Below are 18,225 nucleotides of genomic sequence, written 5' to 3' on the forward strand. Positions count from 1 at the left end.
TTTAACAAAATACGAAACCTATGAAAAATTCATTTAAATTTAGAACATTAACATTAAGATTTGATAAGCTCATATTACTCACTATTAAACGACATTTAACATTTACTCCTAAATGTACACATTTTTCTGATAATCCTGACAAAACGTAAACTTGCAAGGTGTTTCGATTTTTTTGATGAGAAGTGTATTTCTGCCATTACATTGTACTTTTAAATAATGATGTACCTACCCGAGTAATAAGAAAATAGGTGATTATCACGTTAAATGTCAACAGCGCCACCTATATTAGTTTTGGGGAACGTAACCTGAAAAGTACCTCATTAGAACGAACATAATAATGACGTTAAAACAGTTATGTTTTAATGACATTGACGTAGCGACTTTATTTATATAAATAAAAGAATTAATCAAGTACCTATTGTAAATGTGCACGGCATCCTTTGTTCTTAACTTGAAAGTATGAGCATTTAGCACAATATTACCAACTTTTATTTTGCAGTTGTACTATTGTGGAATTGAATACAAAAACAAAAAGTTGAATAAAAGGTAGCTTACCGTACGCGGGTTCGTTCATGTGGACTCAAGTTATCTTAGCAAAGGTATTTTCTATTTTTTCACCTGATTGTCCGAAAGATGATCCGTGCTTCGGTAGAAGCCGTTGGTCCCGGTTACTACTTTACTGATGTAAGTTAGTAATCGTTACATGAGCCATGTCACCAGGGTTGATGAGGTTGGAAATTCACCTCGCAACCCACACGATAGAAGATCTATTTTTTTTATTATTTATAATATATTATTTACGTTTTCGTTTACTGGTCATCCTAAATACAAATTCAATGAGGGACTGTCAAGGTTACGTTCTCAACAAAAAACAAAAATGGCGCTGTAGAAATTTGCCTTCGTTTAACCTTCTAATTTCACAGATAACAGATATATGCATCCTCTGTTTTTGGGTATAAATGACCTAAAAAGGACTCGATCAGCAAAAGAAAAAAACAACACACTTAACTCACGCCTATTTCAGTAGTAATTACAAAAAATCATACTTAGAGGATGTTCAATAGAATGGTCATAAGGTGGTGGTGGACGTCCTGAGAAAAGGGCCTCACTCATAACAAGTCGCGGCGTGAACCACGACGCTGGTATTTTGTGGACCCTGCTGGGTGAGGCACGACCCGATTACTCTAGCCATAGAGGCAGCCAATCAGCTCGCGACACCAAACACTTCAGGACCCCGCGCGATACCGACCCCGCCGGCGTGGTCGACGACTTCCGTCAATCAGCGCTTATCGCTATCGGCCCATTAGGGTCGATTAATTCTTTCAAATATTTTTTCCTCACAGACGACGCGACGCCCTGAGCCGAGGTTCGCGCCCAACTGGGCACCCTTAGACCTGTTGTCTTAAACGTTGTACCGGGTGAGAGCCTTCAGCGCCCCCATTTGTCCGGCCAAGTAGTTAATGCCATCTGCGGCAAATCTACAAGAAGTCACGTCAAAAAAAAGGTGAGTCACGAACGTAAGTAATAACCGGGACTAACGGCTTAACGTGTGTTTCGATGCACGGTTCGAAATAGTGTCCATTTCCATTCCATTTATGTACATTAGGACACTTACTTAGGTACTTGCTCCTGAGAGCTTGAATGCAAAATTTCCTGATTATTATTTGTTAGCGCGTAATAGCGTAACAGACAAACATGTTCTCGCTTTTATAAGTATTGTAAAGCTTTTTATAAACGGTAAATTATAATATGGCACAGCTGTTTTGGCGTCAACACCGCTCACTATTTAAGCAGTTGTACAAACAAAATAAATTATTAACAATTCTCGAAACTGCTCTAGAAGTTTTTGATAATAATTATCGATTATCTTGTGATAATACGCACAGAACTCTTTTGAGAGAAAGACTGTTTGGTCGCTTAGAAAACTGTCGATATGATTTATAAAGTTTTAATTTTTGTCTTCAGTGTTGGGTGTTATGCTGGTAAGTTATCGAAATTAAAAAAAATATGACGAAATCGGAAAACTCTAGTAACATAAAGTAGCATTACTCCTATATCCCCAAAAGGGTAAACAGAGTATACAAGGTTATAGTGACATCGTAATGAAAACTTTGAGGGTGGATCATCCCTCCATGATTCTGAGTTGATATCAAGTGGAATTTTCCATCGCAGAAGTATCAAATTAAAAATAATTAAAAAAAAAACTAAAAAAAAACATGGATTTTGGACATCGACGACAGCAAAAAAAATTCAAAAATATTTATTTTTCAAAATTGGCTTACATAGTCAGCCCTTTTTGAACGTCAAAAATTAAATTATATAGTGGTGCTAATTCCTGTAAATACCATCTAATTTTATTTTAAGTTATATCTGTCATTTTCTTATCCGCCGAAAAGGAAAGGGACGGGTAATCGACAAGCATAAAATTTATGGAACACACGTCAATTTTAAGCACAAATCTAAACCAACCGTCTAAAAATTTTACATCCGTCAATAACCCGACTCAGTTAAGTAGACAGCACGTCAAACGGATTGCATACCAGCGACGTACCTTTTGATTCGCCCGGGTTATCCATTCATTTACTCATTCTTCCTAAAATTAAGAGCTTGTGAATCAACCGTCCCTTTCCTTTTCGACGGATATGAAAATGATGGATATAACTTAAAATAAAATTAGGCGGTGTCTGCAGGAATCGGAGCCATTATGTAACTAGTTGTAAAACTACTATCACATCGGAATCTGTAACGCTGAGGGAAAATTCACTTGATTGATATCAACCCAGAATCATGGTCTGAATCATCCCCCTGAGTATCCGTTACCATGTCACTAACGCCTGTGTAAAAATAAATGTTAATAAGTTGAAAATTATGTTGCTACCTAAATTGCTTCTCTTTTTATGATCAGAACATTAAAAGGTTGGAAGATGTGTTATGCCTGGGTGTAACAAGGGTCATCATTTATACCTAAAAACAAAGATAAAATACTGTAAGAATAGAATAGAAAGTTTTTTTTTGTTTTGGTTTTCCCCGATCCCCGAAGGGTAAGGCAAAGGGAACTATACCCATACAGCCATGTCTTACGTATTTTTTTCTTGATGAATAATGAAATGATGAAAGGTGATGATGATGAAACCTAAGCCCCCACTCTCGGAGTAGACTCCTACTCCGAACCCCAAACGAAGCGAAAATAGGCAGACACTTTGTTTATTGAATACTCCGGTATAATAACACTCGCGAATGTCTTCCCACTAACTTAATGCGATCATTAACCACAAAACACCACTTCGTATTAATTATTTAGATTATTCAATGAAAAAAGCAACTGTCCCGTTCCCGTTTCCCGCCAAAAAACCTTATAAAAGGACACCACACACAAAAAAAAAGACAACAACATCATTATCTGGAATCCATGAAATAAGAAGGTCTAATGAAGGCAACGTTGTACGTTGTACAGTCATGAGTATCATGTACCCACTTTCAAACTCCATCGCACTATCACATTTTGACATTCAATGATACTTACTTTTTAATTTGTCAAAAAAGTTAATGTGACATGGCAAAGTATACATAATACTCGTGACGGTACAGCGCCATCTACATTCGTGGCCTGGAAAGTCCCCCACTGACTGTATTTCCATGTTTTAGCACCGCAACAGCAAAATCACGCGAATCGAGAGTTCATTCGGCCATGCTATTTAAACGATTATAATTGTATAAGGGACAACTTAGCGGCCAACTCGAAATGCAACAAAAATGTCGTAGGTTGGATTCCCAGTGCGTACATGATCAAAACGTTCAGGTTTGAGACACCATTCTTCAATGCTTCGTACATTGACAACAATCTCGTTGTCAGAAACCATCATAACTGCCGGATTGCCGAGTTCTTGTAAGTATATTTCTTATTCTAACATAACATAAACAGTCTATACACGTCCTACTGCTGGGCACAGGACTCCCCTCTATCAACCAGGGGGTATGGAGCATACTCCGCCGCGCTGCTCTAATGCGGGTTGGTGGTGTTTGGGCTAGTAGCCCGGGACCAACGGCTTAGCGTGCCTTCTATAGCACGGAATCATCTTACATTTTCGGACAATCAGGTGATTCAAGCCTGCAATGTCCTCAGTCCTCACCAAACAAAGGACAGTCGCACAAATTGATTTCATCGATGTCCCCATCGGGAATCGAACCCGGACCTCCAGATCGTGAGCCCAACGCTCTAACCACTAGACCACGGCGGCTGTGTATGTTTTTTATTCCACTTAATTTTTTTCTTTTTCCAAGCCCAAGATCGGGAGGAAAAAAAGCGTCATAAAAGAAAATATCATCATCTGAAAAAGTAGCATGGCTACATCGACAAGTGCGTGTCTCTTTTACTTAGTAATAGTCAGACAGGCAGTCGCTTCTGTAAAAAACCGGACCTGTCAAATCTTCAGGTTGTTTAAGAAATCCACAATTTCCAACTTACCGATGTGTTTACAGCTACAACGTGAAGAAGGATTCTGCGGTGTTGGCTGTGGAGTGCCGAGGGCTGGTGGTTTCTTCAAACAGGACCCTCATCCAGCACAACACTTTTAAGGAAGACAGCATCTACAGCTACAGTAGCACTTGGGAATATCGTGAGTTGGGAATACAGTAGCACTTGGGAATGTAGTAGTACTTGAGAATGCAGTAGCACTTGGGAATGCAGTAACACTTGGGAATGCAGTAACACTTGGGAATGCAGTAGCACTTGGGAATTCAGTAACACTTGGGAATGCAGTAACACTTGGGAATGCAGTAACACTTGGGAATGCAGTAACACTTGGGAATGCAGTAACACTTGGGAATGCAGTAACACTTGGGAATGCAGTAACACTTGGGAATGCAGTAACACTTGGGAATGCAGTAGCACTTGGGAATACAGTAGCACTTGGGAATGCAGTACCACTGGGGAATGCAGTAGCACTTGGGAAAATCATTAGTCCAAGATCGAGGCACTTTTCCGCATAATCGTCGTAACAATTTGATAATGGTACCATTATGGCACAAACTTAACCTACTTAATTTTAGTTCTTCTTTTTATTTTTTCTGGCAATGGCGGCTTTTCATATGATTGAGCGTACTATGAGCATCCTTGTTTTGTTGTACCATGGACTAGGCTACCCCCACTATACGTCGGGGGCTCGGAGCGCTGGAAGTTCACTGTAATCGCTGATGGATCACAAGTAATAAAACTTGTCAAAAGTCATAAACGCGCCGTCATAATTTGCCACTGGTCTCCTGAATGACAGCTGTAGACCAGAGCCATGAATTTTGCTATAAATCTTTATTGTGTATACTTATTTAAATTATTTCTATTACAACCAATGTAATGAGTTAAAAAAATAATTACTTACCAACGTTATTGATTTATTTTCTCGCGTTTCGTTTTAAAATATGTGAAAAATCTAATCACTACGGTTTAATAATAAATACAAAAAAAAAGTATATTTCGGACAACACTTCACACGCCCGCCTTGTTTCGTGGTCATTGAATGACTGACGTTAGCGCACGATGTTACTATGTTATGGGTGTAACTACCCTCATTTCACTATTGTTGAAAGTCATACAAACACGCTAACAGAGGTCATGGGACGACTGGCGAGGCGAGTGCCTAACATAAAAAAGAATGAAAAATAAAATAAATAAAATCCATGAAATTGTTAAGGTTTATTTACGTATAAGTACATTAAACAAAGTATATGACAGCCAAGCAAAGTTCAAATTTGGATTATTTGATAATTGAATGCAATCTTGCCTGACAATACACGTTCACCGCTTCTTTTTTTATTGGTAAGGCAGCAAAATACAGATCGAAATCTCGCGATTTATCGAGCGAAAAGGATAGAAAAATTAAAACTATTTTTTGACAGTTGTTATAAACACAGAATGTATGGAGATGGTGCCCGCCAGCGCCCTGCTGACAATATCACAAGTTCCCCTTCGTCATTGTTTATGTTTATGGGTTCTGGGGTTCATATGTTAAAAGGCTACTATTGCTATTAAAATTTGACAACAATCAAAATAGCAATATTGCTTTTTAAGACCAACTTCTTGAATGTGGTCTGTTAGCCCTCGAATCATCACATCATATGCCACTTTAGGGGTAGCCCAGGTTTAACTAACACCAGCATTTTGTTTACAGCAATAATCCGCATGACAACCCACATCAGGAACGCGAACAGAATGGACGTGTGCAATTCCTTCGTCTACACAGATGTCGCTGCCATGCCCAAATTCGTACTCAATCCAAATGGTAAGTTTTACTCAAATACCTTAATAAGTCTTACTCAAATACCTTAATAAGTCTTACTCAAATAACTTAATTGTCGAAGTAACTTTCTCCGTATTAATTTAAGAGCCCACGCTCTTGTCGGTGTTAGACTGTTCTGTGTTGTTAATACTTAACTCACAACACTTTCTCCATGCTACTTTTAAAAAAAATACGGCAGTGAGGGAAACCCCTCTTGCCTTTCGCCCCACCTAAAAACACTTAATAAAAAATAAAAAAATGTAGTAGTACTTGGAAGTTCTTACATAAATACATTGATAGACAAAAATTGGTGTAAGCCTTGTTGGCGGGCGTTTTGGAAAGTTATCAGTCTATAACAATTAATTATGCCGTAAGTAGGTAAGTACACTGAGTTATTTTCCCAAATGCCTGGCAACTAGTGATGCGCCATTCCTGGGAATATTCCCATTTTCGGAATTTTCCCAGCATACACCTACTTACTTACTTTTTTAAGCACTTACTTACCTTACCATTACTTATTATTAGTTATTATGTACGATAAGCTGCAAAAGTCCATTCAGTTTCTTGCAAAGTAATATATTAACTGGTTGCAGGTAAGATCTTCTGGTTGCATGTCGTTTCTGTAAAAGACCAAAAACACCAACAAAAACATATATTTTACACTAAACTAATGGTTCACAATTTCACCACTGTTTACAAATAATTCGCTGGGCTCAGTGACTGAACTTTTGCTCTTTGATTGTACCTATTTACTTAATTTCTCTGCTGATAATATTCTTGGTTTTACAGACAAACAAACGGCAAATTTCCTGTCTAAAGACCTATCGTACTTGAACATCTACGAGAGAGAGACATTCTTCTACAGAGGATTTGGTTTGTTCCATAGATTCATCAGTTCAATCATATGTAACTTCGGATGTTATTATTAATTTATTTTAATTTTAAAGCTAAAAGGGATTCAGGAAATGTTAAATAATTCTACCTACTTTTTGACTCAAAATCAATTCCTGAAATAAATTTAAGTCGCCTGTAAACTCCCCTTTATGTTATACCCCTTAAGAGGTATTAGGAATACTTAGTAATTTTCTTTCAACATGTGACTAAAAATGTTATCTAGAAAATCATAAAATTGCAACACCCATGTCTGTATACAAATTTTTAGGTTTTATCTGAATATTTATTTAATTTTAATAATGAGTTTACTAAAGGCGCATTTTGTGATTTGTTTTTTTTTTTTTTGCTTTGACACAGTAACAATTGTAATAGGTAACTGTAGTAAACAGCCATTCCTTCTATTCTTTTTTTAATTTTCGATGTTATTTCTTTGAATAATAGTAACTGGACTTTCAAAACAGTTTCTAAGTACACAATCCGTATAGTAGTTGTTAAATATGGAAATAAAGTGACGTTACTATTTATTGTGCTTTTAATTACCGTTCTCACTCTCTCTCTTGAAATTGTCACAAAAAAAATATAAATAAATATTTATCCGATTCTTTACATTTCTTATAGGCATCTACTTAAAATTGTTTTAAGGTAAGAATAAAACGAAAAGCTATATCTTCATATTTTTATTTATAAAATCTTAAATAATAATAATATATAAATATTACTTAATTTCATCAAGCACCAATGAATAACAGAATTTATTCAATGTGATTTATAAGTATTTTGGATCTATATTAACTGCGTGTACAAGCGATCCTCATAATTGTATGCAAAAGATATTATAAGTGCGACTCACATCGTAGCGACACGGGTTCGAATCTCAGCTCGGGCACTAAACCACTGAATTAGAAATTTTAAGTTTGGATCATTGGTAATAGGCTATTACATGGGACTTAACTAAATGTAGTTGGCGAGAAAAAGGTTTAATATGCACATCTGCTTACCCCTTCTGGGATACAGGAGTGTTGTTATGTTGTATTTAATGTATTAATAAAGGCTTCAAATCACGCAGAACATATACAATCTAAGATACCACACTTTATTTTTTATCTGGAACTTTGTAAGGCTTTACTTCTTTTAATACTCGTGCAGGAAAAGCTAACATTCAATGCACTTTCGCATACAAAACTGGATTAAAAAGGCCACATTGTAGCAATTCACCTAAAAAGCAATATTGCTATTTGACATGTCTTGACATTCTGCACTTATTTTTATATGCCTTAATGTCAATTTGCAATTTTGCTTTATATATATGGCCTTTTTAGACACTCAGTACTCTTTAAACGATATGAAAAATATATAGAACAATAACATTATGGCTTGAAAATCACTTAATTATCTATTGGTGCAAAGAAAAGATAAAAAGGTAGGTATGCTTTTGAAAGAGATTCAATAATTAAATTATTTGAACAATTTTTTTTTCAAATCGCTTCAATTCCTAGTTTTCAAACTGTATTTTTACAGATAACAACTTTTTCGTCACTGGAATGGCAAAATTACTTAAGCGCCAAAAGGCTATTTTAATTTTTATCCATGTAGATGACGTCAACATAAAATTATATTGCTTTTTCATTGTCTATGTCTAGCAATGCATATCAGACAACTAATTTAGGATATTTTGACGCTTACGTAATTTTACTTTTCCAAGGACGATATAATCTAAAATATTTTTGAGATTTCAAAATTGGCACGGAATGTGACAGCGCGTCCATACTAAGCTGTTCAATATCAATGATATGACTAAATCACTTGCAGTTAATCTATTTAACGTTAATGCGTCCTATGAAGGCACGAAAATATACACCGCTTAATACAAAACGTAGACTAAAGATAATACCAGGAGGGTAAAAAGGCCACATTGAAGCAATTCATCTAAAAAAGCAATATTGCTATTTGACATTTGTTGATACATCGCAAATGTCAAATTTAAATATTTCTTTCTTAGATGACATAATTCAATGTGGCCCTGCCACGAACGCATTTTAATGGAACTAACTGACAAGTCATAATTCCTTGCAGAATCCTGATTCGAGCAGACACCCCCTAAATTTATTTTAAGTTATACCTGTCAATTCAATGGTAAAGGAAAGGGACTGCCCAGTCGACAGGCTAGAAATTTATAGAACACACGTCAACTTTATGCAGAATTTTAAACCACCCTTTCAATTTTACGTTAAGGAAGGTTGGTGGAAAACCCAATAGAATGTCGCATTTAAAATTAACAGCTGTCAATCATCCACCCCTTTCCTTATCGACGGATAAGAAAAAGGACAGGTAACACTTAAAATAAAATTAGGTTTCTGGTAAAATCAGCACCATTATCATTAGTCTTCGTTTTGTGCGTAGGCGGAATGTGAGTTAGTAGTCAGTTCCACTACGCATCGTGATTACTAATCTATTAGACTAGTCACAACAAGGATGTTCGTATGCGCTGTGTCAACTGTGCGTACACAACGTATAATACAATCTCACCGGGTTAGGTGGAAAGTCGCCCACTTCATGTCTGGCCTGCGGGCGAGTGTACATACTATATTTATTTATAGTTAACATGAGACTGGGCCATTTAACTAATGATTAATGAAGGGATAATTTCCTGTCCACATAGATAATATAATTTACAACATTTTAGCACCAAATTACCTCTTCATTCTTCGTTTGGAGAAAAGTCTCACGAAACTATTCAGGCGAGTTGACATATTAGGTGGGCGACTTGCCACCTAACCCATCTCACCGTCTTTAAATGAGCTGTGTGTTTATGCTAATCCTAACAACACTTCAGGTATCACTCCACACTTATAGGGTTTATATTATAACTTTATTATTTAACAAAAAACAAGTTTCTATCTAATAAAGCTCCTCTTTTATTACTATTAATAATGCTAAATGTGGCTTCCATACGCACGATTGAAAATACAAAATGGCCGCGTTAATATATAAATTTAGTTTTTGACAAAACAATCAAAATAGACCCCGTGGGACCCGGAAATGTACTTATTGAAACAATACAAAAAATAAATTAACATTTGTTTATGTACGAGATTCTTTAAACGTTGAGCATGCGAAAGTCAAAATAAATAAAATGTAACAAATCTACACAAAATGGCTGCCAGTAAAAAAATATCACTAAATGAAACAAAATATATATTAGGTTAAAAGAAGTTTCTTCTTTCAATTTGCATTTTTTTTTTATTCGGTATTTATTGAGCCATTTCGCTAAATAGGTCTGATAGTTGGACCACTTTTGCTCATTGTCCTTTACAAAGGCCAAGTTTAAGTGCTAAGCAACAGGTTGAAAATTTGATGTTATAGTTGTTTATACAACTTAACCCACGGACAATATCAGGAACTACACAGACTAAACTGGTTCAACGTTCGCCCAACAACAAGCCCCACTCAATACAATTCATGACAAGTGAAATTACGTTAATGAATGTCTTTATTCAACATTTAGGGCAATAATCTTGGACCCACTAAAATAATACTAAGTTTATCACTACAACATACATTTACAATAATTTATTTGGGTTGTAGAGTTCATTGATCTCATAAGTTCATAACCCACACTAGAGAAGAGATGAAAACATTAGAAAGGAAAACCGATCACGTAGGTATCACTATATTGTTGTCATGTAAAGAGTATCAATTGATGTTTTTGTCTAGCTACAAAGAATAGGAAATTTAAATTCGGAAAGACCGCAACATTATTGTTTATTTTTAAAACAAAATGTCACGTTTGGTTTGAACAGGAAAAGTCTATTTCATGATGCGATAAGACGCTGAATGACATTAGGTACGACAGTAGTTCCTTATCTTTTTTTTTGATCAGGAACCACAAAGGTAAAAAAAACTATCATTAAAAAAAATTAAAAGTAAATAATCGTAAAATTTCAAACTAACTCTTATCAATAGCGCATTAATTGCAAAACATGTTTTTTTTAATCGATAATTCAATTTTGTACGCATATTAATGAGTTAATTCAAAGTTTTGAATCTTCTGCGGACAATATTTTAGCTTTCGCGGACCTTTTCGGCTAATTTGAAAATCACTGCATTACCAGAAAGTATAAATTAGGACGGGAGTCATTTAAGCTGCTCCTTAAGCTACTTTTTACTATTTGTTAGCCTGGCACGCTATGCGTTTCTATCAGACTAGCTTTTAATATTCAGATTGACACAATATTAAGTATTTTTAGGTTTTTTAGTTGATGCTGATTCCAGCAGATACGTCCTAATTTTAATTTAAGTTATAATTGTCATTTTAGGCGTATAAGAAAATGACAAGTATAACTTAAAATAAAATTAAGAGGTGTCTGCAGGAGTCAGGGCTATTTTCGACCCAATAAAAGAATGGTAAGTAAACGATTCTTGATTTCAAAACACCAATTCCGTTTAGTGAAATTATGTATTGATGATATCTAATGACCATTGTTTGTAACTAATAAATAAATCATAACAAATATATTTTGTTTCTACGTATCTCCATAAATTGACTGGAAAAATAATTACAGAATGATATGGCATATTTTGATTGCTACAAATAAGTAATATTGTTGCTTTTTTTCACAAAAGAAGTTAATTATTATCTCACATCACATACCCTCTCCTAAACTAACCCTCTAAACATCTAAACAACTTTTCATAATCTCTGAAATAACTATGTCTTTTATTTTTGATTGATATACATAAAAAACTGATAATCCTATATTTTAACAAACAATTTCTGATAAAAAAACCATTATAATCTCTTTAAAAACAATACAAAAGTAAAATCGATATTTAAAATCTAAAAAAAAACATGTAAAAATATGGTTTTCGTTTACAAACTGAAAATAATAAAGTATTTCAAACAAAATTGTATAACAGTGTATTATATCATGAAGGGTATTATTTTAGGCGAATTGAACACAGAAATATGATTTTAGGCGAAACGACCATCGAAATCAAATTTTAGGCGAACCAAACACAGCAATTTTATGCGTTGTGTGCAAAGTCAGTGCGTCATTTAATGACAAAAAAAACGATTAAACGTTAAGATTATACATTGTTTTAAGTTTACGCGGTTATTATCATAATTAAAACACATAATACCGGGTTCTTAACACGTTTAAAATAGTGATATGAGACTCCCGATATTTCGACACTGTTGCAAGTGCCATGATCACGACAGACAGATAGACATATATGTCTGCCCGTAGAAAATTATGGATCTACCTACTCCACTCCAATCTCATCAGTCATCCCGTGATCATGGCACTTGCAACAGTGTCGAAATATCGGGAGTCTCATATCGCTATTTTAAATGCGGTAAGAACCCGGTATTATGTGTTTTAATTATAACGTTAAGATTCCCATCCCGAAGCATATAAACAATAATAATAGGTATAGAAGGGATACTCCCCGCTCCGCGCCGATACGACCTTGATTGACGGTAAAGTTACAACATGGGGAATATTTTAATTTATTTATTTCTTGGAAAACCAACAGCTTACAAGACAAAACAATTTAGATTCAAAAATACAAACAAATAGCCAATTACAAGTTTTCACCAAAAAAAACATAATAAAGTCAGCCGCTGGTGGCTGAGAAAAGATTTGTCATCATTACGCACGCTCAAATCGTCACGCATCACGTTTCCAAACATAGTAGACACAAAATGACAAGAACATAAAATAATTATGACGGTATTCAAATACAGATTTTAAATAAAAAAGTTGTTTATGAATTATGCTTCGAACTGATAAATTACTAATTCGCAGTGTTCAAAACCACCCTTCATGTTATAAAACTACTGCAATAATAATCTCAATGAGACACTCTCCCGGCTACGATCCTCAAAAACAATATAGATGGCGCTGTAAAGATTTTCCTACGTTTAACCTTCTAATTTCATGGATAACAGACATAATTATGCATATTTTATCATTGTTTTTGGGCATAAATTATGACTCTTGTTACACCCAGGCACAATTACATCTTCCATCCATTATTATTCTGATCAAAATAAAGATAGATCATCATCATCATCAGCCCATTAACGTCCCCACTGCTGGGGCACGGGCCTTCCCTATGGATGGATAGGGAGATCGGGCCTTAAGCCATCACGCGGGCCCAGTGCGGATTGATGGTTATTAACGACTGCTAATGCAGCCGGTACCAACGGCTTAACGTGCCTTCCGAAGCACGGAGGAGCTCGAGATGAAAACTTTTTTTTTGTGGTCACCCATCCTATGACCGGCCTTTGCGAAAGTAGCTTAACTTCAACAATCGCAGCCCGAGCGCGTTTACCGCTGCGCCACCGAGCTCCTCAAGATAGATAGATCAATCAATAATTATTTTTATATAGGCTTCTGTCATTACATTGTATTTTTGAATAATTATGTACCCGGGTAATGAAAAAAACACGTAATTATCACGTTAAATCTGGACAACGCCATCTACCATGTTATTATATAATTTCTGGGGAACGTGGCCTGAAAAGTCATTCATTATAATCAGATCTAAAACCTATTAATCGTAATTGGTTCTTTGAAAGACTACAGGCTGTTAGTGACACCGTAACGAATACTGAGGGGGATGATTCAGACCATGATTCTGAGTTGATATCAAGTGAAATTTCCTGTCGGAAAATTCATGATTTTTTTAAATTATTTTTAATTATTTTCATTTCCATACTTTTGCGATATTAACTCAGAAATTCCACTTGATATTAACTCAGAATCATGGTCTGAATCATCCCCCATAGTATTCGGTAAGATTTCACTAACACCCTGTATTTTAAGGCTCAGATCAACTATGACTCTAAAAACTTCAAAGAACAAGGTTTAGGTTTCGTAGATTGTAGCAAAAGTAATATATATATATATATATAACAATAATATCTCCAATAAAGACAGGTTTGTCAGTAATAAAACGAATTTTACGTAAGTTTAATGTAAATAGAATATAAAAAAACACAACAGCAATGACTACTTCAAACAAAGCGAGTGTGAAATGGGAGGAGTTATGCTGGTTACAGACCGAGGCGTAAGTTGGTGTAATTCAAATTCCTTTATTTCAAACTATGGTCTAAATTAAATTACATTTCAAATAAAGAATGCGGTTTAGCGTAGGTCGTAAATAAACGCTTTTTCATAGTATTTGCATACTGGGCACTCTCAGGGCTGTTGTCTTACATTTTTGTACAGGCCAAGCGCCCTCCGCGCTTCCCATTTGTCCAGCCAAGTAGTTAATGCCGTCTGAGGCACGCAACTATCTATAAGATCGTCAATCGATCGTGAATTATTGAACGAAAATTATATTTATATTTTAGACTGCACTAACTTGCTATTATATTTGTACAAACCTTTCCTGTGCCCAAAGGTTACCTGGAAGAAACTTCTGCATGAGCAATAAGGCCGCCTGTTGTGCCTTTCTGTATTTGTTGTCCTTATTTCTGTATCTTGTGTCTATTTCACCGCTGTGCTCAATAAAGCTTACCTTCTAGTTTATGTTATCTGACACTGTTTTCCATATTTGTGTGTAGCTTTTTATTGACGCGACTTATTGTAGATTTGCCGCAAATTGCATTAACTACTTGGCCGGACAAAATGAAGACCGCAATCTATACAACCAATATGTATAACCACGTCACATGTGCGAGGTAACCTTAAGGGTGTAAAGACCCTAGTCTAGTATCCGTAACCTAGATGGCGTACGTATAACGAATTAAGTGTAAAAAATAAATAATTTAGATTTGAAATGATTTTTCTTATTTACCATTATTTCTGAGGCTTCATTTTACTTGTGACACAAAAGGTAAAAAAATAGTGTACTTTTTATAAATTATTAATTAAATATACATTCCCATAAAAAAATGCTAAGATTCTGTATTTTTGTTACACATAAACGTAAATAAACCTTTACAAAAACTTTTTTTTTTATATGTAGTCTATGTGAAAACAATAAGTATGTCGAATAAATATTTTTTCTTTCTTCTTTCTTTCTTTCTAATGATAAGCAATAAAAAAACATTTAAATAGGAAGTTGTCGATAACTTCAGACTCGAGAGTAAACCTGAAGAAAATAGGAAGGGTTTATAATATTTTTTAATGTTTGTAGGTTCTTGAGACCTTCAAGTAGTGGCAAAAAGGTGTAGAGATCATTTAGCTTAGTTTAGCTATGACAAAAATAATAATTTCGATTACCAAATGGTGTGGCTACACTTACGCCATCTATTGTCGCCGAAACGTATATAGTGAGGGTCTTAACACCCGTAACCTCTTGTGGCCGAGATTTGCAGACAATAGTTCAGGTTAGGTTTGGATTTTACAAGAACATTCGGTCTTACGACTTCAAGCCAACAGCTCATTGCAACCAGCATTAAGGATTCGGTTTGATATCTTTTAGCAATATCCACATATTTTCATGTTATAATACTTTGTAAAATACATTGTGCAAATACTTCGATGGTTGATTAAGTAGCCGATAATTTCAAATAAAGTAGCATTGATTTAACAAAAAATATAACAAGGATTTCACTCTAAGCTACTCTAAGCAACATATATTAATGGGTAACAGGCGGAAATATTTTTTAAAACCGTAAAATATACTCCTCTGCTCCCTTATCTGAAATATGACGAAAAAAAGAACGTAAAACAAAAATAAAAATAATATATAAAAAACGGGTTAAGCAGGATTTCATGCTACTATTATGTATGGATATGGATCCTTGCTAAGCAAAGCATTCAGAGCATATTCATCCCAAAATGTTTATGAAACAATATTTACATTACAGAAAACATACTTGTAAGGTGTAGTGTGAATGTGACTAAGACTGTGTGTGTGTCAGACTGGCTAGGGGCCTTAGCCAAGTTGCAAATTATTTCAAAAAACGACAGTGATAGAGATAAAAATGTGTGCGCGGACCTAACTAGTTGACCAGCTAGTTCCGCCCACATGCAACAGATGGCGCCACCGTCCAATAATGCTGCCCTGAAACGCGCTATCGAAATTTACACAGCGTGACGCATATATACAACTTCCAACATGACTCAGGTGGATCGTCGATCCGCCGCAAAAAATGTATCGGTTATATACAGGGTGTTAGTGACACAAAGAAAAACTTCGAAAGATGAACCAGACGATTATTCTGAGTTGGTATCAAATGAAATTTTCCGTCGCCAAATTGTGGGACTGAAAAGAAAATAAAAAAAAAACTACAATTTTCACTAATCTTTTGACAGGAAATTCCACTTGATATGAACGCAGTATCATGAGCTGAATCATCTCCCTCAGTACTCTGTACGATGTCACTAACCTGTTTTTTATAATAATATTGTAATATTGACTTGCTATCGTTTTAGGCTAATAAGGATAAAACCTAGAAGCAAAATTTTTACAGTTCTCCATACTATACAGCTAAAATTCGTGATAAATTGCTATAAAATGTGGAGCAACGTGGAGTGTATCCCGTTTGAAGGATGAATTACGAAAAAGAAAAGCCATTAGTTGGAAAAGGCAGTTTTGATTGAAAATATGTTTCCAAGTTTTCTTCTTTCCGATCTTTCAACATCATCATCATCAGCGTTTGTCTTTGTACTGTCTTAGGCATCTGTGCATGTCCTTAAACCTTCGCAGTGCGCTTAAGTTTTAAGTTTTAAAATTTTTATACTGTTTTATATAGGTGGAAACCTGTTATTGGCTTAGTTTTTAAGTATGATTTTTTTGCTATAGTTGTTAAGAGCTGTTGGTCTCCCAAATATAAAATAAATAAATCAATTTAAGAGCCACGCTCTTGTCGGTGCAGCATTCTCCATGCTACTTTTTAGGGGAAAATAGGGCAGTGGTTTCCCTCTTGCCTTCCGCCCCGCAGTACTCTGTCTGACGCAAGTGGGATGGCGCCCAGAGTAGTCTATTACAAAGCCGTACTAGGACTCCTGTCCTCCGCCTCTGTCCTCTGTCTCCGCTTCCGATCTTTAGAAAATAAATATACCTAACACTATGATGTAGTTAAACGCTGCGCAAAGGGTTATAGTGTAAAAATATACTCAAAACAATATGTTTGTTTACTCAAATAGTATGAGGAACTGTCACAATTTAAAAACACTCAACAGTAGCGACACCTGGTGGGAGAAAGAGGCAGTTTTATCATCATTGTCTGTAGCTTCATGCATTTTTATTGTAATAAGATGTCAATCCTATAATCACTGTCACTGTGTTTTTTCGTAATCTTCTATTTGGCTATGACCCCTGAAGCCGCACATTGCGCCGCTCTGACACATCGCACAACGCAACATTTTGTGATTTGAAATCACGAAACTTCAAATCACAAAATGTTGTGTCACGAAGTACGCCAAATCACAGACACCCATACATTTCCAAAACTTATATTAATAAAGTAAAAAATACCCAAAAACCCAATATACGTAAAAATACAATTATTATGACAAACACAAACAATAGTCATGCTTAATAAAATATCTACATGGAATTAAATGTATCTATTCTTGTCAATAAACAGATTTTTTTTTAATAAAAAAAAAATATAAAATTCAAAATACGAAAGAATAAATTTCAAAATAAGAAGACTTATTCAACATAGAACGTGATAATACGTAGATAACCATCTATTATCTCTGACAGGTCGATGAGATCGGTCATTGCTCTCGCAAACCTTACCTACGAGATTCTATCATTAAATCCTGTAATTCCTGAACGTGTAATTCATTCATAAAAGGACTTTTTTAAAATATGTTTTTTAAAAGCGCTTAAAATATAATAATAAATAAAAAAAGTGACTTAAGACCTATTTCTTATTAAGAGAAAAAAAACCGTATACAATATCTGGTATTCGGTCTCTTTTTACTATTATTTCATTATAAGTACTTATATTTAAAATAAAAGTCAGATCTATAAGTGACACATTAGAAAAAACATTATTCACACGTAAGGTAAGTAACGAACTAAATAAATACAAATTACAATACACCCATTTTCTACAGATCTACCAAATGCCATTCCTATTAAA

General features: G+C 35.0%; 2 protein-coding genes across 2 annotated transcripts in view; one reads left to right on the top strand and one right to left on the bottom strand.

The window, feature by feature from the left end:
• The first annotated feature begins 1,821 nt into the window (after positions 1-1,821).
• Positions 1,822-7,690, top strand: LOC126378514 (fibrohexamerin-like). The gene is made up of 5 exons (XM_050026924.1): positions 1,822-1,982; positions 3,646-3,886; positions 4,480-4,616; positions 6,165-6,275; positions 7,062-7,690. The coding sequence occupies exons 1-5, from the start codon at positions 1,934-1,936 to the stop codon at positions 7,199-7,201; spliced, it is 678 nt and encodes a 225-aa protein (XP_049882881.1). The 5' UTR covers positions 1,822-1,933; the 3' UTR covers positions 7,202-7,690.
• A 7,852-nt stretch (positions 7,691-15,542) lies between these two features.
• Positions 15,543-18,225, bottom strand: part of LOC126378395 (uncharacterized) — a 32,633-nt gene continuing 29,950 nt past the window's right edge. Inside the window, exon 9 of the mRNA XM_050026722.1 lies at positions 15,543-15,824. Within this exon, the coding sequence (XP_049882679.1) occupies positions 15,744-15,824 (81 nt within the window). The 3' untranslated portion in view covers positions 15,543-15,743. The remainder of the gene's footprint in view (positions 15,825-18,225) is intronic.

The sequence above is a fragment of the Pectinophora gossypiella genome, chromosome 26 (assembly GCF_024362695.1).
Source record: "Pectinophora gossypiella chromosome 26, ilPecGoss1.1, whole genome shotgun sequence".
In the NCBI taxonomy this organism is placed as follows: Eukaryota; Metazoa; Arthropoda; class Insecta; order Lepidoptera; family Gelechiidae; genus Pectinophora; species Pectinophora gossypiella.